The sequence below is a fragment of the Mizuhopecten yessoensis genome, unplaced genomic scaffold, assembly GCF_002113885.1.
Source record: "Mizuhopecten yessoensis strain PY_sf001 unplaced genomic scaffold, ASM211388v2 scaffold9739, whole genome shotgun sequence".
In the NCBI taxonomy this organism is placed as follows: Eukaryota; Metazoa; Mollusca; class Bivalvia; order Pectinida; family Pectinidae; genus Mizuhopecten; species Mizuhopecten yessoensis.
In genome coordinates, this window is record NW_018408198.1 from 90,095 (window position 1) to 114,414 (window position 24,320).

General features: G+C 34.8%; 1 protein-coding gene across 8 annotated transcripts in view; it reads left to right on the forward strand.

Moving 5' to 3' along the window:
- LOC110458764 (tight junction protein ZO-1-like) overlaps positions 1 to 24,320 on the forward strand; it is a 136,725-nt gene that overhangs the window by 21,730 nt on the left and 90,675 nt on the right. For 5 of the 8 annotated variants that reach the window (XM_021510656.1, XM_021510659.1, XM_021510657.1 and 2 more), the window contains exons 3-4: positions 878 to 983; positions 4,510 to 4,536. In XM_021510656.1, coding sequence (XP_021366331.1) covers positions 878 to 983; positions 4,510 to 4,536 — 133 coding nt within the window. Of the gene's footprint in view, positions 1 to 877; positions 984 to 4,509; positions 4,537 to 6,879; positions 6,995 to 23,724; positions 23,812 to 24,320 lie in introns of those variants that run through there. The other 3 variants (XM_021510658.1, XM_021510667.1, XM_021510663.1) reach the window with 3 other exon arrangements.

Consider the following 24,320-nt stretch of genomic DNA (forward strand, 5'->3'; position numbering starts at 1 on the left):
TGAAATTTGACCACATTTGATAAATGAGTATTTACTTATGATATTTTGAATTTTCAACTCGAACTTTCAAAAGTTCTTTCATGTAAATATTTGATAATGTTATAGGTGGTTACTGTATTAGATTACATGGTTAAGGATGCTGAACTCCATTGTATGATTTGTATGTTTAGATAATTGTGTAGAATTAGGGTCAAACAGGGGACATAATATATAATCAGACATAAACAGGATAGGCACATTTTCTGGTATCTAGATTCCGAAAGTTGACCAACCAAGGAAGGACATATTTTTGCTATCATAAAGATTGATTCTTAGAATTTGTGGGAGCAAATTCACAGACCAGTTGATTTTCTAATGCTAAAAAATCTGGCTTCTGCAATGTAGATTTTAAAACTTTGATAAAAATGATGACAGTATTTTCTTGATAGCTCATCTGTGTTCAGTAGAAAAGTTGTAACTTTAAACAGGAAGCGACATCATTGTAACTTTACACAGGAAGTGACATCATTGTAGCTTTACACAGGAAGTGACATCATTGTAAATTTACACAGGAAGTGACATCATTGTAGCTTTACACAGGAAGTGACATCATTGTAACTTTACACAGGAAGTGACGTTGATCGTTAAAATATTTCACTGGAAGTATTCACACAAATCAGAATACTTAACCTGCATTAAAACATTATGCAACAAGAATTAACCCAAGATCTAAGTGTTTTTAAAGTTTTGTTTTACTGATGGTGAAATCATCAATTACAGAAAAGAATTCTTTCAAACTCCATGGACGAGGAGTTCAATTTTTGAGATTTTTTTTTGTATCAAACACAGTTTTTGCAAGAAGTGATAGCATGTTTACAAAATACTTCCAACTTTTCAGTAAGAACGATCCAAACAGTCCTGCAGCAGAGAGACGATCAAAGTCGCCAAGTCGCCGTGCAAAGGAGAAACTGAAGGAAATGGAAAGTGACACAGAACTGGAGGAGGTGAGTTATCACTGTAGAATTTAGTGGTAAGATTTCAGTAATATTAAACCTGGTGGCTACACTTTTTGTAACCCAACAGGATTGCATTGACAGCTATTGTTTTTCAGGCGATGAATAAAATAGTAATTCTGTACAACATAATTGATTTCAACAGTGTAATGTAGTTTCTGTCACATTTTCATGGCTAACATTGAGCTTAAAAGTAGAAAGTTTGAGCTGAAGTCACTGTTTACAGTGGGAGATTTACGTTTGGGCTCAAGCCCTCTGTTTAGTGTATAGGAGATCAAGTTTAAGCACAGCTTGCGTATGACTTACAAAAGACTGATGCAAGTAGACACTCGGGCCAAGACTTAAGGTTAAATTCAGATTTTAAAACAATAATGAAAATTGTTTTTAATTACTACATAAATAAAGTTTCAGATCTTTGAGACATTGCTTTCTTAACTCATTCACCCCTGAAATTTCATAATGAACTATTCTAATCTTTTTATTGGAAGAGTTCAAATGTGTCTTCAGGGGTGAATGAGTTAATAAACATCAATAAGTAATTTGTCTATTCAAGTATTTCATTTTTTGTTTGTTTTCCTGAATTGAAAAGGAATTTGTGATATGTTTTGTAAAGGCTGTTTGTATTATTGATGAGGTGCTTAGAGAGACAAGTTATGATTGTCAGTGTGACTTTCCAAATGTTTGTGATCATGACTGTGATTCATCAGCCACATTTACAGGGCATTTCGATATTTTTATCACAGGAATGATGTGACGTGATGTTGAATAAGTAAAAACTGTCACACATGACTGAACTTGAGCTGTCATTTATGGCCCAGTGATTTTATGTGAGAAAATTACGGAGATTATAATCGGTTGTACAATATGTCGGGTCAGGGCCTTTAAAGACGGGTTTGTAAGTGTCAAAGTTAGATCAAATTGTACGTGTTGAAAGTCAGAGTACAACAGATTTTATGGCTGATCCAGACAGAGGAGGTAAATGTCCTTTAATTACGAATGTGGTAATATTACATGTCCATTTTATTGTTACCATAACTAATCTTATTAACGCCCTGAGTGCTGTGTAATATGGGAAAACTGGAATGACTGCGGAACCTTTCTAATTCTCCAAAAAAATAACCATAATTGATATTATTTAAATTAGTTACTTAATTATGATGAAAAGATAGGTTGCATGTGAGTCTATAAGGAATGGGACACTTGTAACATCAGATAGGGTAATTGTCACATTTTTAAAATTCAGTAAAAATTGATGTAACAGTTAAATTTTAATTATTTCTTGATTTGTCTGTCGCTACGTTACCAAGACATCCTCATTACAATAACATACATCTCTACCAACTTCCTTTCTACAGTAAAATACTTTGTCAAAAACAATACATTAAGTTTGTGATGATATTTTGATTAACTCCTTAACCTGATAATCCATTCATCTTCACTCCCAGCAAAAATGACTGGATTATTAAGAAACCAGGCACTATTGGGTTTTTCTCTTTTTAATGGTATTTTAATATTCTTTTTCATGGTATTTTAATGACTTACTCATACAGTAGTGTAGATAACTGATCAGACAGTTTTGTAAAAACAAAAAAGACAATCTGTCCCCTAAAATACTGACTGGAATGTTGGACAAAATTATTTCCATAAGTTTTTCTAAAATTTGAAATTTTGTAGAATTTTGGTCATCAAAATTTGGGATTATTAATCTCAGTATTTTGTGTACAAGGTTTTGCTTGTCAGCATTACCTTTGATGATCTATATATTTGTGTTACTGATTTAATGACTCCTACAGAATGTAATTTAGTGTACACCCCTTGTGAAAAGTGGACCGACCAAACATCAAACAGGTTGGGATGACTCATTATAACCAGCAGGGGTGACAGCTTCTCTAATTTTCAAAATATGTAAAAGGTTACGGACTTACGGTGTATTTAGGATTTGAGAAAGATTTGAAGGAAGTCACTGGTACCATATTGAATCCTGGTAAAATGGATGTTGTTAGTTTAAGAGTTTAAAGGTCTAATAGTTTAATGGTTTCTTCTGAAAGAAAGACAGAGTTAAATAGAGTTGTATTTATTACGGTGACATTGAAGGCATCAAGTACTTCATCTAACATTTGATATACACGTACGACGAAAAGTGTTCTTGATGAATGGAGATTTTTTCGTGACACCTCGCTCACAAAGCTGGATCGTTTTGTCACCCATGTGAGAAATCGAATGTTACTGGTACACGGTACTCCATCAAGGATTTTTTTAAATACTGAATTACTTCATTTCTACTCGGCCCTATTACACTGAAGATTTGATCTCTGCAAGGTCGAGTGAACCTAATTAAGTGGTTTGTATTTCTGGATTATTTTAGAAAGCCTGGATGTGTTCTGGGTAACGTTGTGCTCTAGAAAGGATAATTTTGTGTAGAATATATCTATCATTTTTACCTCGTCAGTTGTTATATATTTGTATGATGAGAAGTTCTCAAGTTATACAATCTGTGTAAGTCTACGTGGAGGTGTTTTCGTGTGGACTGCATTAACAGTGAAACGACTTTAATTTATGCCAAGACACTGGAAGTTCAACATCTCCCGTTCATCAGACGACACAGGAATATAGGAAAGACATTCTGTGTGATTGTCGAAACAAAGGAGATTCAACTACACACTTGTGTACAGTCAAAACTCAGGGACCACCCCTGAAGACACATTTGAACTCTTCCAAATCAAAGGTTGGAATAGCTCATCATGAAATTGCAAGGGTGAATAAGTTAAAAGTGGTCTCTGAACAGAGGTAGTCTCTTTATAAAATATAATCTCATTCACCCCTGAGGAGACATTAATTTTGGATTCTTCCAATTCAAAGGTTGGAATAGTTCATTATGTAATATCAGGGTTAATACATATTAAACTGTATTGTACATGTGGAGATGATAAACTGGTTGTCTCTTATGATTACTTAGCTCCGGTTCTTGAGCAGATGCAACTGAAGTAGGAAAACAATTCTGATGTTTATACAGATACAGTGGAGGTGTTCACTCATTCACCCCTACATATTTAAACTGGACTTGCCCAGCCTTTGATTTGGTCAGGTTCAAATGTGACTTTAGGGGTGAATGGGTTAAGAAAAATGGCTTTGCCAAGGAAGTTTTCAAACTGTAATTAATATATATCAGCAGTGTGCTAAGCTGATGGCATTGACCAGTGTTCGCGTCATCTGAACTTAATTTGTCAAAAAAAAAATCAAATTAATTACAAAAACAAATTAATTACAAAAACAAATTAATAGAACAACCAGACTCTCTCGGATTGACATCTTCGAAATATAGGACAAGAAGTGGAATTTCTTACCTTTTGAACTGTTTGAATCAGATGCGATGAAATTTCAGTCTCAACCAATGAAATGTATTGTATACTTCTGTGATGCTGCTTTTTAATATCGACCAATGAAATTATCTGTACTTATAAACTTTGACCAATGAAATATGCTGTACTAAATGAGTATCTTCTCCTTTAATATGAAGGCTGGATTTAAAAAGATGAATTTGAAGGTAAGTCAGCATGGCGCCCCCGTGATGCATGGGTCCCTACCTTGTATTGTTCTGTTCTGGTAATGCTGTGACTTTATTCTGCTGTCTCACTAATTCAAACCCAAGTTCACAAAGCTACGTTTTATCGTCATTTTGTTAAAACTTATCGACTAAATCTGTTCTAACCAATCACAAATGTTGTCTTAACATGGCTTGCTACAATTCACAAAACATGTCCACCGTGTCTCATTCTGTTATCTAATTACCATTTTAACTCATTCACCCCTAAAAACACATTTGAACTCTTCCAATTCAAAGGTTGGAATAGTTCATTATGAAATTTCAGGGGTGAATGAGTTAACAAGTTTTTATTGAAAGCACTTTTATGTTGTAGTCAGTTGATCAATTACTTTATTTTCTTAAGATATGTTGAGAACGGTTGTGTTTCCTTTTTGACACTGATAACTCGAAAGTCGTGACTTTTATTTGATAAAATTGTGTTTTAGTAGATTAGAGAATCCTATTCTATTTTATCGTAAACCAGATTAATGTGCTGTGACTATAAAAGATTTCCTTGTATGACTCTGAAAAGTTGACAGGAATTTTTGTGAATTTGGGATTGCATGGTGAATTATTATTGGTTATTGGAAAGTTTAAATCGTTGTTTGATGTTATTTTTTATTTCAAGTATTTTCTTACAATTTTTCGATCATTGTCTTTCCCTTGCCTGTGAGTGAGTCGCCCATTTCAGTCTTCTGTTTTCTTCCGTGAATGATCCCCAATATTCTGAAAAAATAATCAGATCTTTCTTTCAAAAATGTTGTAAATTAATGAGATGTCTGTGCATTTAAATCTGCAAAGTCAATATTTTCAGTCAAAATTGTGAGGAAAACACTTCATCCAGATTTGCTGAATGAATGTCAATACTTTATGTAGTTTTGTCCTGTTTTCTTTGTCAATACTTGACATAGTTATCTCCCTTTTTCATCTTTTGCAATTACCTCCCTTTTCAGGTATTATATTTGTCAATACTGGATACAATTATCTCCCTTTTCAGGTATTATATTTGTCAATACTGGATACAATTATCTCCCTTTTCAGGTATTATATTTGTCAATACTGGATACAATTATCTCCCTTTTCAGGTATTATATTTGTCAATACTGGATACAATTATCTCCCTTTTCAGGTATTATATTTGTCAATACTGGATACAATTATCTCCCTTTTCAGGTATTATATTTGTCAATACTGGATACAATTATCTCCCTTTTCAGGTATTATATTTGTCAATACTGGATTATCTCCCTTACCAGAACTTTTCATCAGTTTTAATTTTTCATAATTATTTTGTTGAAGTCATGCTGTTTTTAACATAACTTTTAACAAAAAAAATAATTGGTTTTGGGCAACAATATTTTTATTTAACATTTCTTAAATTACATTTGTTTTATTTTGATATTCCTGGTTACATATTAACCAACGTTTGCTGTTGTAAGTTATGTAGGAACTAAATATATAACTTTTAAGCTATTTTGATGTATTGACCTTATGACCTTTGTTGACCTTATGACCTTTGTTGACCTTATGGCCTTTGGTCAAGGGACGTTTTAAAGAGGGGAGAAAACTTGTATTTTACTGGTACATATACTGTGGTTTCATGCATGACAATAATTAGTAGAAATATAACTGTTTTGTGCATGATCATTCATATCTTGTTCATACCGTATATCTATAACATAACAATATAAAACTTGAATTTACATCTAGCTCAACGGTACAACATGTATAATGTCAAAATCTCACACAAGTTAAATTTGTATGTGCTTGAAATCAATTTAATGTAAAATGTATGGGATCAAAGTTCAGTATTCTGGTATTCTATATAATAGATGTGTAGAATTGTATAACTTTTAAATTGGTAAACATGTCCTTAAGTGGGTTTTAGTTAAAACCTTCCAAAGCATTACCTAATGTCCTAAAACAAATTATTTAAACCTGGAATAATTGACCTATTATGGAGACAGTCCAGCAAATCACAAAATTGACATTTTTGGTGCCATGTTTGGTCAATATATATTTATACAAATAAAATTTAAATGCCAACAAGCTGGTCCCTATCAAATAAATCGGATCTGTGACATAATTTTATGTGACAGGTACTGAGTGAGTTGTTGAATAAATATCGTGTTGTTTTGTTGGTGCGTTGGGGTTGTCCCACAGACTGATTACGACAGTGACGGAATGTTGTGTTACGGGATATAGCACTTTCAAAGCCTCTCTCTGACAAGGACCTGCGACCAGTCTGAATAGAGGTAAATTGGGAATGAAGTGTCGGTCACGGCTTGGTGCACGCCAATGGTTAGAGTACTACTAGAATTTCTCTGTATACAATTGTATGCCACGCTTGTTGGCGTGTCATCTTTGAAATTGCAACCAGGATATTCTCCGTCATATCATACGAGTCAGACAGCTACAGGTTGGTGTATATTTTCTTTTGATACAAAATGTTTGCTTTGGAAATATTTTCAATGTGTCACCGAGTCTATTTACACTTCTCCGAAAATGAATGTCATTTTTATGCCGTTTGTATAATCCTGTGCAGTAGACAGAATGTTTTTACAGAAAAAGTAGGTCAGTTTATTGTATACAGGTGAATTGAAATTTAGACAAACCTGTTAACGGTACAGTAACTATAACAAACTTGTAACCTTACTGTGTTCAAAATATATATTGTATAAAATATGAACTGACTTTATTTACTTTTCATAATTGACAAACGAGATGTTATTGTTAACGCATCCTTTTTCTCTCCGAGTAACTCAGTAACTCCCGTAAAGAAATCGTAAAGAAATCGTCCGATGATTGATGGCAAAACATGTTAGTTACACTCCATTACTGGCAGACCTAACAGTTTTATGGCCGATTTGAATGTCGGTTTCGCAAGATTTTTAACTGATTTTGACATCATTAACTGTACATGTCTAACTTATATAAAGAATATATATATAAAAACATATTAATATGTATAACATCTACTGCAAACAGTATATTACGGTGCTTGTGCAAGTCTTTTATTGAATTCTTAAAAACACAAAGTGAGCGAAAGTTTATCTTGATTGAAAATCTCAATTCAGATGCTTGTTCTATTTAAAGATTCTTTTTAAATCTGAGTCAAAGTCAAGTTTAGATGGGGAATGAGAAATATAACATAGAGTTGGTGAAAGGTAAACGAGTACCTGTTCACTGGCAAAACTTTGATTTCATACAAACTGACGAAAATATAAAAAGAAAATTTCTTATCTCTATTGTTAGATATTACTTTTATTCTTAATGTTCACCAAGGCAATTCAGGTCCACAGCCCAATATCACCAACACCTCAGATCATCCTTCAGTTTCTGTATTACTAAGGGAAATACTCTTGAAGTTACTTGGAGGCAAACTCATTATATATAGATATGTTTCCACAAAGCGCTGGACAGTCTGACAAATCAGGTAAAAATCTGTTTGGTCCGACATGTATGTCACTATAATCTACCCGGATGTCTGATCATCGTTCCGAGTTCAACTTTTGGTTTATAATTTCCTTGTTTTTAATTGTATTTGGTTCACTAACATTGATAGTACCAGTGTGTACAGTTGTTTACATATTCTATTATTTGACAAAATTTTATTTGGTCCTGTAAAAATCTAGTACCTATAACAGTTAGATGGAATGTCCTGTGACAGTGGAAAGTTTTTCTTGAACACTAAACTTTGTAGTGTTTATTGTATTGTGGCCTGTTCTGACCACCTGTCACTTACTACAGTCTACCCAGTTAAGCAAACAAGCATCAACATATTTGAGAAGTAAATGTATGATGGACTGATGTACCTCCTAAGGAAGTGTTAAGTTGTTCTTTAAGTTACTTATGTTTCTGAAGAACAATTAGGCTATACACAAATCCATATGTGTGGGATAATGTCATTTACAGTCTACCCAGTGATGGACACAAGCATCAGCATATTGAGAAGTAACTCTGTGTTGGACTGGTGTACATCCTAAGGAAGTTTTGTTTTTGAAGTTACTTTTGCCACTAAAAGAATACTTGACTTACTGGATGACACAGACATAAAGACTTAACACAAATCCAGATGTGTGGGGTCGTCCTTAAAATTTACATGGTTTTTATATGTTCAGTGAAATTGATAGCTATTCGTGACCTGTGGGAAGATAATTAACTGATGTGAGAAAAGTGCAAAAATAGTTCGGAATCTGACTCTGTTGTTGGTGTAAAATATACAAGTGTTATTGTCAGACCTATCACAGGTAAACACAAACAGAAAAATAACATGATCTTGTAACAGATATCTTCTGGTAAAGTGCTCAGAAACACTGGGAAGGTAGACAGGCAAAACATTTCTATCTCTGTCTAGTTACCTATGGGTCCAGTAGCATCGGTATAGATTGATAAAATTGAACCGAAGTAAACAGAAGAGAATTAAGTCTGAATTTTATTTTTTTTTAAATTTATTTTACAACAGTTATGAAACAAGTTATATTTATCAGTCTTGTTGGCCCAGATGTTAGCGTGTGGGGGTCTTAATGTGGGAGGAAACCAGAATACCTGGAGAAAACCTACGTCGTCGGGCAGGTGAGCCCATATACATTTTCATGTCCGTTCAGGGAATCAAACCCCGGACACCTTGGTGAAAGGCAAGTGTATTATCCAGTGCGCCACCCGACCACCCTACATATAAATTAATGTATATGAGCTATAATTAACCTATGTCTTCCTGATCTATTAATAAAACAAAAATTCAGCTCTGTATATCATTGCATTGACCTCGTCAAAAGTCCATTGTTGATAAATATCTTTGAATATTTCAAGAAACTTGTTGGTCTCAATAAGCAGAAGAGAATAGAGTCTGGACATTTTTTAAATAATGTAGATGAGTTATATGTATACCTTTGTCTTTTAGATATGTTGATATTAATATTTCAGGTCTATATAACATTGCATTGACCTCATTAATTCATTCACCCCTGAAATTTCATAATGAACTATTCCAACATTTGAATTGGATGAGTTCAAATGTGTCTTCAGGGGTGAATGAGTTAAAAGTCCATAATTGGTAAATATCCTTGTATACAGGCCACCTAGGCCTCTTGTGTTGCTGAAAAATTCCTTAAGACGTTTTGAAAGTCTTCAGGAGGATAAAATGAACATGGGAGGGATGTTGTTGTAATCCCCACAATGGCAGACTGACAGAATAATCACAGGGAGGCAATATTTCTGTCATGGTTTTTGAAGACTTGGTATCTATGTCAGGTGTTCAAGCATCCCTTATATTTGTAATGGAATCTTCTATACTTTGATATGGAGTGGTCCATGAATTTGTGAGGGTGATTATGAGTAACATACCCTCACTTTCAGTTTTCAAAGTGGACATTGATATGCTGCCATGCTGATAAAGATTTGGATACCAACATGGGACAGGATCACTGTCAGGGACTGGGACGGTGGTAATGTTTTTTAGCGAGCAGTAAATGTATCGGGGATACAATCCTATCAGCATCTCCTGCTGATAGAGTTTAGATGTTATAGTCGGTTCACCTCTCAGGAGCCAGTTCTGAGTATCAGAATTTTCTTGAGGGATAGATTCTGTTGACCGATAAATAACATTAACAACATATATCATGGCATTAGTCCCCATATGAATATGTAGGTAAGGCTAGTAGATTTTTCTAAATCTGCCTGCTGACTTATACTCTAAGTGTGAAATTGTACACCCTGTGTAGATGCTTCAATCTAAAGACATGGTCATTCTCCTTGGCCTGATTTCTGACTTTGGGATTTCAATTTACTGTTATAAGATTGAGACTGACAATTTTTTTCTACATTTCAGATAAATAAATCAGAGGCACATTTGAAAATAGAAGCATTATCTTTCACTTCAAAATATTTTGGCATTAGCTCGTCCACTCTAACTCTACAACGTCCCTATCCCCCTGAGTTGTGTATGTACATGTATCTGTTGTATTAGACACTAGCTTGTCCACTCTAACTCTACAACGTCCCTATCCCCCTGAGTTGTGTATCTACATGTATCTGTTGTATTAGACACTAGCTCGTCCACTCTAACTCTACGACGTCCCTATCCCCCTGAGTTGTGTATCTACATGTATCTGTTGTACGGTCCACTCTAACTCTACGACGTCCCTGTCCCCCTGAGTTGTGTATCTACATGTATCTGTTGTATGGTCCTCTCTAACTCTACAACGTCCCTATCCCCCTGAGTTGTGTATGTACATGTATCTGTTGTATTAGACACTAGCTTGTCCAATCTAACTTTACCACGTCCCTGTCCCCCTGAGTTGTGTATCTGCATGTATCTGTTGTATTAGACACTAGCTCGTCCACTCTAACTCTACGACGTCCCTGTCCCCCTGAGTTGTGTATCTACATGTATCTGTTGTATTAGACACTAGCTTGTCCAATCTAACTTTACCACGTCCCTGTCCCCCTGAGTTGTGTATCTGCATGTATCTGTTGTATTTAATTCAGTCTGATTAAGACGATGGAGCTTTGTCGATGGAGCTTTGTCGGCACCAGTTTACCCAGGTGGGACTGAAATAGTGGGAGGTGTCACTGAGTTACACTGAGCTTTATGTAGCCCTCCAGCTAACTGTATGGGAATACGCAGAGTTTTATTATATCGTCAATATTTCCATCATTACCTTCACCGGAGATATTATCCCGTTAGTCTAAAGTACTGACTGACCAATGTCTGGTTTTATGTGAAAATGGGATTAATTTAGATTGTGTCAATCTTACTTTAGGTACGGTACATCGTTTCAAAACTAATTTACGTGTTCATTAATGATCGTCGTTTTGGAGATATTTTGAAATTTAGTTCTCTATACAGCCAGAATAGGAACTGACATTGTATAGAAGACAGTGGTTTTGGGACGAAGTTTGTGAATGTAATTCTGAAGTATGGATATAGGGGATATACCTGAAGTCCAAACCTTGTGATACGTTTGTGGTACTTGGAGGGACGGTGATGTAGAGATCTTATCCTAGCTTATATATTGGCTGCAACTATTCAGTAAAACATTCATATTACTATTTCAAAACTAAAAAAAAATATTATAAATTTCATTTATCTCATTGAAAAATAACAAGAACATTTTTGTTTGTCTGTGGAAAAGAACCTTTTTTGTGTGTATTTTAACACATTTAAAACTTGAAAGCATTAGTTTATTTGGTAGAAAAATATCTCAATTTCTTCATGTGTTGTATGTTTTCCAGATACTCTTTACACATATATACAAGCCGTTAAAATTTTCAACAGACTGATTATAAATACTACGTCTCAGGATTCAATCACAGATTCTGTTTCCCTGGAACATTAAGAATCACGTATTAATGTCACCATTGATCTTATAAACTCTCATAAGAGATAGATCTGTCAAGAACTGCTTCAAAAAGACTTACAACAACTCTGGACTTAAGCATGTTCCCTGTGAGTTGTCTAAACCTAGTATTGTGATCATCGACCAATTCTAGCATGGATACGTCCTATGTGCATTGAACACTTCTCATGAGTCGAGAACTCTCCTGGAGACCTACAACAAGGGGGCGAACTCTGCGAGGCAGCAAAATGGTATTTGAGGTATGTTACCCTAGACTGACAGAGAATTCTCCGGAGAATTTTTCCTCCATTAGACGATATGTACAAAGCATGCTAAAAATTCCTATGGTAAATTAATTTCTTTTCCTTGCCATTCTGTTACTACTTCCAGAAAGTCTTCTGGAATTCCCTGGTTGTTATAAGATAAAATCTCCTTTGGTAAGATATATGACATGGTACCCCTCCTGGCTGACGAATCGGCCCTGACGTTACTGACAGACAATAAACACTGACTGCTTCCATACTCGCCAACTCTCCTTATTTAGGAGGGAGACTCACGATTTTGTACCCTGAAATTGAGCATTTTCATGCAGTGAATTTGCTTAACTATTTCTATATTCTAAGATTTAATGATTTCACCTGAAAGAACAGCTCAAAATATGTCATTTAAAAGTGTTATTTTTTCGCTAGGGTGTACGTACATACACACATTTCATTTATGCTTTTTTTCTGAGCATGTGCAATCGCCCCAATGAAAAGTAAGTGCTTATATATACTGGTGTATAAAGGGAGCGCTATTACATTGTATCGTGAAGAAACAGCAGTTCATATCAAATTATTAATTTGTTTGATAGATGGCATTTCAACAGAAAATGCTTTACAATATTGTATTGACAAATGTACAAATAATTGAAACACCACAAGCTTTTTATACCCTGTACTGAGGTTGTAGGCAGAATAGGAAGATAGAATTCTGTACTGAGGTTGTAGGCAGAATAGGAAGGTAGAATTCTGTACTGAGGTTGTAGGCAGAATAGGAAGGTAGATTTCTGTACTGAGGTTGTAGGCAGAATACATTTCTGAATATTTAGATTGAATTAGACATGTTTGTAGATTTGTGATGAAGTGAGTGAAATATGAAGGAAATAAGCTATTTTTGTCGTGTGATTAATCAGATTCAGTCCCTCGTCTATCATTTTAAACCAACCTGAGATTTGTTTTAGAATTCGTATACTATCTTCCATGAGTTATTACATTTGGTGACTGACAATTATTTCATTATCTGTAATTTGTCTGTAAATGAATTTTTGGGTTTGTGATATGTTTTTTCGTCTGTTCATGGCAGGGGTTTGATTCCTTATGTAATACGTAAGAAAGAAAACACATTATCCTATTATAATAAATAAGTAATGAAAAAAATCAGAATCATGATAATTTCGACAAGGTCGGATCTTGGCCTTCAATTATTTTAATGTGGTTTTCAGTTTTTGATCGACAGAAAAATCATGCATTTATTTGTAGGATCATTATGTAGAATATTTTGCGGTTGAAAATTTAAATATATTAAATTTCCACGCGTATAATGTTTGTACTTGTAATTTTGATAGGTATTGCCTCAGCACTTTGAGTTTGTTAAAGTCAACAAGATATGAATTTTAATGATGCATAATCAGTCTGAATATTAAAGAAAATAGCATGACAAATGATACTTATATTGTAACCAATCAAAGTTCTGATACTGATTTTTTTTTAAAAGTTTATGTCAATCAGTAACAAAAATATGAAGATAACAATTTTCTTTAAATTTTGATGCAAGAACTAAGTGACACACATGTATGTAGATCTTCTTTATGGCCATTTTTTACTCTTTTTTCTTAGAGATAAGTTCACTTTAGTGAGAGAGCAAGTTTATTTTAGTGAGATACCAAGTTCTCTTAAGTGAGATACCAAGACCTTTTTAGAGAGAGAGAGAGAGAGAGAGAGAGAGAGAGAGAGAGGGAGAGAAAGAGAGAGAGAGAGAGAGAGAGAGAGAAAGAGAGAGAGAGAGAGAGAAAGAGAGAGAGACTAAGTTCTCTTTAGAGAGAGAGAGAGAGAGAGAGACTAAGTTCTCTTTAGAGAGAGACTAAGTTCTTTTTAGAGAGAGATAGAGAGAGTGAGAGACTAAGTTCTCTTTAGAGAGAGAGAGTGAGATACTAAGTTCTCTTTAGAGAGAGATAGAGACTAAGTTCTCTTTAGAGAGAGACAGAGAGAGAGAGACTAAGTTCTCTTTAGAGAGAGAGAGAGACTAAGTTCTCTTTAGAGAGAGATGGAGAGAGACTAAGTTCTCTTTAGAGAGAGAGAGAGACTAAGTTCTCTTTAGAGAGAGAGACTAAGTTCTCTTTAGAGAGAGATAGAGAGAGTGAGAGACTAAGTTCTCTTTAGAAAATAGAGTGAGATACTAAGTTCTCTTTAGAGAGAGATAGAGAGAGTGAGATACTAAGTTCTCTTTAGAGAGAGATAGAGAGTGAGATAATAAGTTCTCTTTAGAGAGAGAGAGAGAGAGACTAAGTTCTCTTTAGAGAGAGATAGAGAGAGTGAGATATTAAGTTCTCTTTAGAGAGAGATAGAGTGAGATACTAAGTTCTCTTTAGAGAGAGATAGAGAGAATGAGTGGAAAGTTCTCTTTAGAGAGAGATAGAGAGAGTGAGAGACTAGTTCTCTTTAGAGAGAGAGAGTGAGATACTAAGTTCTCTTTAGAGAGAGATAGAGAGAGTGAGATACTAAGTTATCTTTAGAGAGAGAGAGAGAGACTAAGTTCTCTTGAGAGAGAGAGAGAGAGAGAGAGAGAGAGAGAGAGAGAGAGAGAGACTAAGTTCTCTTTAGAGAGAGTGAGATAGAGAGTTCTCTTTAGAGAGAGATAGAGAGTGAGATACTAAGTTCTCTTTAGAGAGAGAGAGTGAGATACTAAGTTCTCTTTAGAGAGAGAGAGATAGAGAGTTCTCTTTAGAGAGAGATAGAGAGTGAGATACTAAGTTCTCTTTAGAGAGAGAGAGAGTGAGATACTAAGTTCTCTTTAGAGAGAGAGAGAGTGAGATACTAAGTTCTCTTTAGAGAGAGATAGAGAGAGAGAGATACTAAGTTCTCTTTAGAGAGAGATAGAGAGAGTGAGATACTAAGTTCTCTTTAGAGATAGAGAGTGAGATACTAAGTTCTCTTTAGAGAGAGATAGATAGAGTGAGATACTAAGTTCTCTTTAGAGAGAGAGAGTTAGATACTAAGTTCTCTTTAGAGAGAGATAGAGAGGGTGAGAGACTAGGAGTTCTCTTTAGAAAAAGAGATAAAGAGAGAGACGAAGTTATCAAAATTCTCAAGGATCAATATGGTCAAGGGATAATGTATTTTCAGTGAATTGAACAGCTGTAAAGACTGTAAACAAATGTTTTGAGAATCTTCAAATGCGTTGTAAAGAATTTTCTGGTTATAAGAGAATGCATTCTTCAAAATAATAAAAATAATTGAAGGATACTAATAATTGGGAAATGCAGCGGAAGTTTATATTAAAAATTCCTAAAATTATCTGAGACAAAACTAATTGGTCTTATAGATACTATAGTATGTGGCCTTACAATAGTTAGCCAGACTACAGAGCTGTGAGGACTATTGGAGGACTTCACCTGAAATAATTGTCAAATTACTGCTATCTCATATACAAGTAACCTGATCCACATTTAATTTGGGCATTTATGCTGGAGATAGGACTGGAGCCTTTGAATCAAGCACTGCACTGACCTTGATTAGAATTGCTGTCAAACACTGCACTGACCTTGATTTAGGAAAGAGTGGATTTTAAGTCTTCAGAGTCTATAATGTTGGAGAGGGTCGACTCATGTTCGTCCAATTTCAGTAAATTTAAATCCACTGAAAATCATGGAAGAATATATGATTATAGTCTATGAAAATAGTCTTTGGTAAAAACTGTTTGCTGGCACAACTGCAGTACAGAGTCTGCATATTTGTAATTATACAATTTTTGTAAATTTCTTTAAGCTGATCATGATTGTAATCAAGTATTAATTAAAATACACAAGGAACTAGATAATTTGTTCTCAGATTCAATCTTAAAAATTAAGGTAGCAATACAAATTTGAGAATTTTCTGTTTTTATAAATATCTTTGGTTGTGCTACATGAATCTTTTCACAATCCATATACTCACCAACCTGAAGAAAATGTTTAGAAATAATATAAATATCTGTTGGCTATTTGGAAGAAGGTTTCATATCCCTTGTAAGTAAGAGGAAGATATACTTTTGATAGTAAGTTCCTAGTTTTGTAAGTAGCATAGGGGTATAATGTACTGCATAGAAACCACCACAGCTTCTGATAGCCGTGAAATAAAGGCATTTGATAGCCAAGGAAATGTGTTTTGTTGGAACGTTGCCTCGATTATGATCCTTGATGTTGTCAGGATAAATCCCGTTACAGCATCCTAATGGTACATAATGGTCTGATATAATTTCAAAAGTTCGCTGTAACCTGTCAAACATCCAAAGGCCATTGTGCTCTGCCAAGCTGTAATTCAGACACGTCCTTAATACACTATAGTCGTATCATGATGCTGTGGGTTGCTCTTTAGACTGTCCAACATTGACTTCTTGTTATAAATGTTGATCTAGTTTTGTCAAGATTCATTTGATAAATTACATCTTACATCATGTTTTCAAATTCAAATTTCCTGACTTAATTCGAAAATAATATTTTTCAATTCTATATATATATGAATGTTAAAAATTAAATTTGATTTAAATTCTATTGAAATTTTCTCACCAAGATCATGATGATCATAAAACTCTATCCTTGAAACACACTTGTTATGATCCGTTATTATTAAATAATTACATTTTCAAAAACATTTTTGCAGCTTCTGGCCACAAATGTACAAAACTTTTTTTTTTCAATTAAGGATCCCCATACCACTGCCAAAAACTGTAACTACGTATAGGAAGCTGTTTTTCAGGCATGACTGAAGCTTTGATAACTTATTTCTGAAAAGAAAACAATACCTTGTTGTCCTTGCAGGACTTAAAGGGAAAATAATGAAGATAAAATAAACAAAATATAATCAATAACAGTGTTCTGAATGTAAAAACCATAAGCGCAGGACTAGACTGGGATTTGAACCCAGAACTTCAGGTTGTTATACCATCGCTCTACCGGATAGATCTAACCAGTCAACGGAAGCATGCTGGCCAGACTGTGCTACAGTTATACCCAAACAGAAGTTAAGGGGAGGTTACTGTATATAGGGAAAAAGTCACAGTACAGAGTGGGACATATACTTGCCAACTTTTTGAAATTTCCACGGGGGAGGTTACATGTGCTCAAAATTAAATGCATAAATGAAATATGTGTATGTGCATCCTAAGGAACAAAATACACTTTTAAATGGCATCTTTTGAGCTGTTCTTTCAGATGAAATCATCAGATCTTAGAAAATAGAAATAGTTTTGCAAATCCACTGGATGTCAATGGTCAATTTTAGGGTCCAAAATCAGGAATTTAATTGCCTCCTAAATAGGGAAAAAAAGAAGAAGAGACTTTTAAATTAGTGCTCCTGGTTCTTGCAGGATTGTATCTCTTGACTTGGAGCTCTTAGATCGATTACAAAGCTACAGATTCCTGTGGGTTACATCATCGTTACATAGATCTGACCACCATAAACACATCGTAAACATACTTAATTGACCTACAGATTGACTAGCCTCAGGGAAAACAAAACTGACATTTTTATCTTTAGCCGAGTGTATTGTCCAGTGTCACTAACAACTGGACAGGCCATAAACACCGGGATATTACTGGTGTGCTTGACCAGTGTCCACAGCTGTTCCAAAGAAAATATACGTAATAATTTACGTATATAAATGAAAAAAGGTATTTAAAACTTTATGACTCCATCTTAATTGTGAAAAATGAGGAAGAGTATTCTTTCAAAAATGAGGAAGAGTATTCGTTTATATTTCAAATGTATTTTATTTTATAGTACATGTACTATGAAGTGGAGGCTTACATTTATACTTTAGTGCCTTATGGCTGGACTTATTATAATGATGGTCAAGATTGAGTTTGTTATTGATGTTAACATCAAGCATATTGAATGAGAAAGGGCGGTCTCCAAGCCAAAACAGGTTCTGGTTTCACCAAGCTACAATATTTTGGACATTGTGTGAAGCGAGTATAATCAGCACTGACCACTAGTGACCTGGAACTGGTCAGTGTTCAGGTGTAATTGATAAGTTCCCCAGGTTTATTACCTGTCTGGGCTAACTAACGAGCTAGTTATAGAGATACCTGTCATTACTGCCGACACAACAGCACATAAATCTTCCCGTCCTGTGTTACAATGTATTGTCCAGTCCTGGAACCACTGGACACTGGTCATCATTGTACAGTGAGTGTACTGGTCAACTGGTCATACAGACACTGTACAACTTCCCCTGGTCAGTTAGGAGTTCTCTGGACAGCGTCCAGCTGAATATTTTGTTTTTTGAGATTTATTTCCTAACAGAGCGACAGTCAGCAGGTATCCTTGAGTCATACCTTGAGTTATTTTTTTTGTTCACAAAATGGATTAATCTGGGACGCACTAAGACATTGCTGAGGTGATCCGGCCTAGGGGAAATTTTGTCGGGGTTTATATCGTAACTTACATCCGTGATTGTATGAGTCATTCCCGTGGAAATGAATTTACTGATGGCATAAATAGCTACGTTTGGACTATTCTAAATTCAAGTTGGATATCGGGGAAATCTTTACGGAAACACCATGGTAAGAATACAATGCTTTTTTGTACTTATCTAGAAAGAAAAAACTGATTCATACACAAACCTATTTTGTCAAGTTGAATTTTTCTGAACTATGATGGTAGCGTTTCTTTGCTTCAAATTTTATTCTTGTTAGCTTTTTCTGTTTCAGAAAAGCTGTAATTCTAAAATTGAAGTTGACCGACTTACGATATTGGTCTATTAACACATTCACCCCTGAAGACACATTTGAACTCTCCCAAATCAAGGGTTGGAATAGTTCATTATGAAATTTTTTGGGGTGAATGAGTTAAAAGCATTATTTGGATTTATAGTTGCAAATTTTGACAAACACATATATACTGTCCATGTTTGTTTGGGTTGTGAGGTAGAAGTATATAGTGGGCTTGTTTAGGGATAGGAATGGGGCTTGATTGATTCATGATTATTAGAAAAAATAAAAAAATAACATTAAAATGAAATTATTTGCCCACCGACCTACCCTATTTGTTTCAGGCATGTTACTCGAAACAAACATTTATTTATTTTTGGCCGAAGTGATTCAACTACTTAAATGTTGCTTGGCCGTCATGGAAAATTCATTTCCATTTATTAGTCATGACCTGTTTGCATTGCTGTCCTCTTGATAGTGTTTAACTCTGATAGGTGATGTCGTTAATTTCAGATAGAGATAAAACAATGTTTCTGTCAGCCTCTGTGTTCAGGGTTTATCGTCAACAGACTATGTACACCAATCATTTTGTTTGTGATCAGACAAAGAAATACTCTCCGTTAAAGGAAAGACAAACATTTGAACCTTTATCATCGTACCTCAGGTAACGAGGACATGTTGAGAATATTTTATGGTGGATCATTCAGGATTAAACACTATGTAAATTTTATGGACACTTCCAAGGTCGTATAATAGAAAAAAAATCATCTCACTCTATTAGTGACAATGTACTTAAATAGTCTACATTGTAACTTTCATGTTCCTACAACAAAAGCAAAAGGTCAACAGGAGTTTTTGGGAGAATGGTACTTTATCTTAACTCATTCACCCCTGAAACATCATAATGAACTATTCCAACCATTGATTAGGAAGAGTTCAAATGTGTCTTCAGGGGTGAATGAGTTAATTCATAATTAGGCTCTGTGCTTTTCAAATACTAAATTTAAATTAAGATTTTACAAGATATTTTCTTACGTAAATTTGGAATTGTGCTTGAGCAAAGAATAAGATTTTGAGCATGAGGATATATTTGTAAAATCTGGCCTTTGTAATGAATTTCTAGGTGATATCTAAGGAATGACACTTCATTTGTGGGCTGCTTAGGGGTCAGGTGATTTGGAGAAGTTCTGGTAGATTGAACTCCGTGAGTCAATGTATCTGTACCACAATTTTAAGGTGAGGTCATGTTCTTAAATATATCTTCCCTTGTACACCTTATCTCATTCAGCCCTGACATTTCATAATGAACTATTCCAAAGAGTTCAAATGTGTCTTCAGGGGTGAATGAGTTAATAATGAAAGTAAGATCAAGATGATAACGACAACCCCACACAGAGTGTTAGGCTGGTCAAGTGGTCAGTTTGTCCATCAGCCTTACTCTGGTGGCCTGGTGGGCTGACCAACAGACCATGGTGTCCATAGATATTGATCTTTAAACATCATGTTGAAATATTATGTCTGAAAATTATAACAAAACGCAGAAAAATGCATTTAATTTATAAAAATATCATTATAACAATGGTTTTTCAGGTGTTGTTTACCTATTGTGATGCGTACCACGCTTGAGGCCAGCTTAGTCATAAGTTTGTTGTTTGTCCTGTGTAATCCTTATAGCAATACAGATACCAAGTTTTGTATGGAAATTAAGGATTCATTCTCACTCCCAGTGATATGGTCCTGTCAGTCAGGTGGCCTGGGACACTTCCCATAGCTTTTATATTGAGCACATATGTATGTATGTTAGACTTTAATTTTCTTATGCAGAATTATTTTCATTTAATCTTTTGTTGTCCGATATTATTTCAAAATAAAGCTAGTGACAAGTCAAAATTCTTGGCCAAAAACTTCCACATTCGGGGAATTTTCTGATCAAGTGCTAGAGAAATGAGTAGCTAATTAGATAGTCACGCCTTCTTTCAATATCCTTCAGAAATGATAATAAGAATCGTTTTGAGGGTATAGTAGAGCCAATGTCACTCCAAAAGTTGGTTGGTTGTTCATTTCATTTCGATACAAGTCAATTGGATGGAATAACAGGCAAAGCCTATATAAATTCTCTCCAGCGGTGGCTAAAATAAAGGATTCTGTTATTTTGGATTTGATTTAATTAATACATCAATTTTGAAATGAAAAATATAAACAAAAAAGTTAAAGGGATGTAACTCCTTCTTAATTAACATAACTGGTGGGTTTGTTCTGTGGAGCGCTTCACATGAGTATGGATACCCAAGGTATGCAGGGCAATCGATGAATAATTAAATATAAAAATCAAGGGGAGAATCAATCACAACATGCTCATAACGTGTCACCAGAAAGTTTGTTCTTAATTTATTTGACATTTTTTTTTTTTTTTTTTTTTTCTAAAGTATCACCGGAATTGATTTGAGTACAAATTTGGTGATGGGCATGAAAGCATATTTGAAATGTTTGACAAGAAGTCGACGCATCTATAACGTATCGTGCATTGATTTAGTACCATCATAAACAGTCAACATTGATTTGTGTTTGAGAAAATCACTTCCTTCAAGGTTTTGGACCGGAGGCAGTAAGCACCGTTTGCTCCTTGTGTAGAGGGATGCTGAGAAATACCTGCAATTTCTTACCTGACTTAATTGATTTTTCCACATACCTGTACAGGTGTAAGTCTTTGATGTTTCTATTTCAGGTAGAGCTCGTCAATCAGTTCAAGTAGTGCTGTATCCGTTATAGATTTAGGGGGATGTGTCAAGGTTTTATCATTCCTGTGTATTGTGTATAAATAGATACAGGTAGGTTTGTTACATATAGATACAGGTAGGTTTTACAGGTAGGTATGTTATGTATTAGGTCTCCGCAGCAGTAGCAGAGAAGGAAATAACTGTTTTCCATATCTGTCACGACTTTGACTTTTCTGTCAGGTGAAGCTTGATTGGGAATAAATGGTCGCCGTTTCTATTGTCTATACTTAATCTAAATAATCTTGGTTGGATTTTGTGTTCAGCTCCAATAATGACACTGTGACCTACATTTTCTACTTTACTGAATTTGGTTAGTCTTTGAATTCATATCAGCTTAAATAGACTTTAATTTTACCACAAATATAAAACAAGTTTTATCAACTTATATCAATCAAGTCTTGCTGGCCAAGATAGAAATGAGTACCTGGAAAAAGTCTGGGAGGGATACGATTTAATGTCCGATCGGGGAATCCAACCCCAGCCATCTTGTTGAAAGGTCGAGTGTGCTTACCACTGAGCCTTCAGACCATATCGGTTTTATATCTTTGGTTGGAAATAATAGCTTCATTTCTTCCTTCAAAGCAGGACCTAGGGTATATATATATGTTTTACATAGGTAATCATAACCATTTGAAAAATATGCTTCTTTATATAAAAAAACCCAGCATCTGTTGACAGTAAAGTTTCTTGCAATATGTATTACTATGGGTTTCTTCCATTGCTGATGTTTTGTTTCTAGTTCACGTGGCTTTATCAAAGTCGACAGACAGGACACCTGGAGCTACGAATAGAGTGATTCATGTTATATTATAGATATCACAGGAAATTGCGTAAACATCTCACTCAAAAAAAAACCAAGAATCGCAAAACTGTTATCAATAACTAACAAAAAGTATTACATTTTAAAAACTTTTGTGTACTGTTTTGCCATTCCAGTCACAACAAAATTTAAAACAAAAATGATAATAAGCAAAACCTCCAGACAGATAGTTTCAGAATTGCAACATGTGTTCTCAATTCTGGAAAGCGTATGTTACTATTTAACTTATAAAAAATGAATTTTCCCAAAAAATTATCTTGTGGCTAATTATCCGGAAAAAGTACACAGATAATTACCTATCTGGAAATCTTACAGTGTTTCGAGTAAATAAAAGTGTTGTCCTATGTTGAAGCCGACATTTAATTTCAGACTTCCATACAGTGTTTCTTGGTTTGATGTTTTGAGGTAGATTTAAAAGCTGGGTTATCAGTGTAGGAGAGTTTAGCTGGATTTTATCTACCGAGGTCAGATAGCGTTGTATAAATATATCATATACCGATCTACACCTACCTGTAGTTTGTACATAAACTCGTACACTTGTTAAAACTCACACATAACTGTTTAAGTTGTTACTCAGCAGAATATACTCGACACAACAAACTGTTAAATTAGTCGAAGAGGAACAGTGATACCCATTACGCCAACTGTTAGGACGAATATCGATACTGAACACTAAAAACTGTTTAAAAAGTTCTGAGGGATAATATATTTAATAGTATACTCGAGGAGGAATATCGATACTGAACACTGAACACTGTTTAAAAAGTTCTGAGGAATAATATATCTAATAGTATACTCGAGGAGGAATATCAATACTGAACACTCCAATCTGTTGAAGAAGTTCTGAGGAATTATATATCTAGAAATAATTACCTACAGGAATTGCCAATGAGGCATTACTGGTGATCAAACTGGCATTTATCAAAAACCTCTTTCAGTGCCATAAAAATTAATTGGATTGAAATTCTATCCTTTCTAAATTTTTGAATAATTGAAACTGGAAAGAACCTCTACTGATCATCTTGGAACCATTGTAAAAAAAATTGATGTTATCAGAAAGTGTTTTGTGCGGAGCGGAGGTCATTCAAATTCATGGATTGATCAAGAGACCTAATCTTCAAATAATTGAAAACAGGAATAAAATGAACCAGTTCCGCTATATCGATGTTGGTAAAGCAAGGTGTACAGTTTAATTGAATGTGGTTTACAGGATTCCAACATGGAGGATTAAATTACAAATGTGTATCTGTCTGAGTAGTGTCAAGACACTCTCTAATGATGCCAGGAGTCAAAGATCAACTGAGGTCAAAGTTCAGCCGAGGTCATTCCAAGAGGTCAGGAGTTGGAGGAGTAAGTCTTTAATTGATAAATTGGTGATGTAGTTTGTTTTAAGTTTTCTGTGATTGTTGCCTTTATTTATGTTGTTATTGCATTAACCCATTCACCCCTAAAGTCACATTTGAACCTTACCAAATGAAAGTCTAGGCAAGACCAGTTTTAATATGTAGGGGTGAATCTCGTTAAGGTACTGTTTAGCATATGTTATAAAACAGATCCACTTGGCTCCCTTCACCAATCCCTGTTTATATCCCCTTACTGCCACCTGACAATGGTCTTGTGTCCCCTCTACTCCCCCTTACCCCCTCCTCACCCAGGTCTTGTGTCCTTCCTCAGGTTGAGATATCTGCCATTAGTCACACATTCTGGTCCAAATTGTTGTCAATAAATATTAATACACTCGTCATAAAACCTGTCATTGCCTTGTTAGAGTCGTGTCCCCTGTTTTTATGGGTATTTATGTTTGATGACCCTGTAACACTCAATTGTATTGTTGGGGGGAGTGGTGGTTGGGAGGGGGG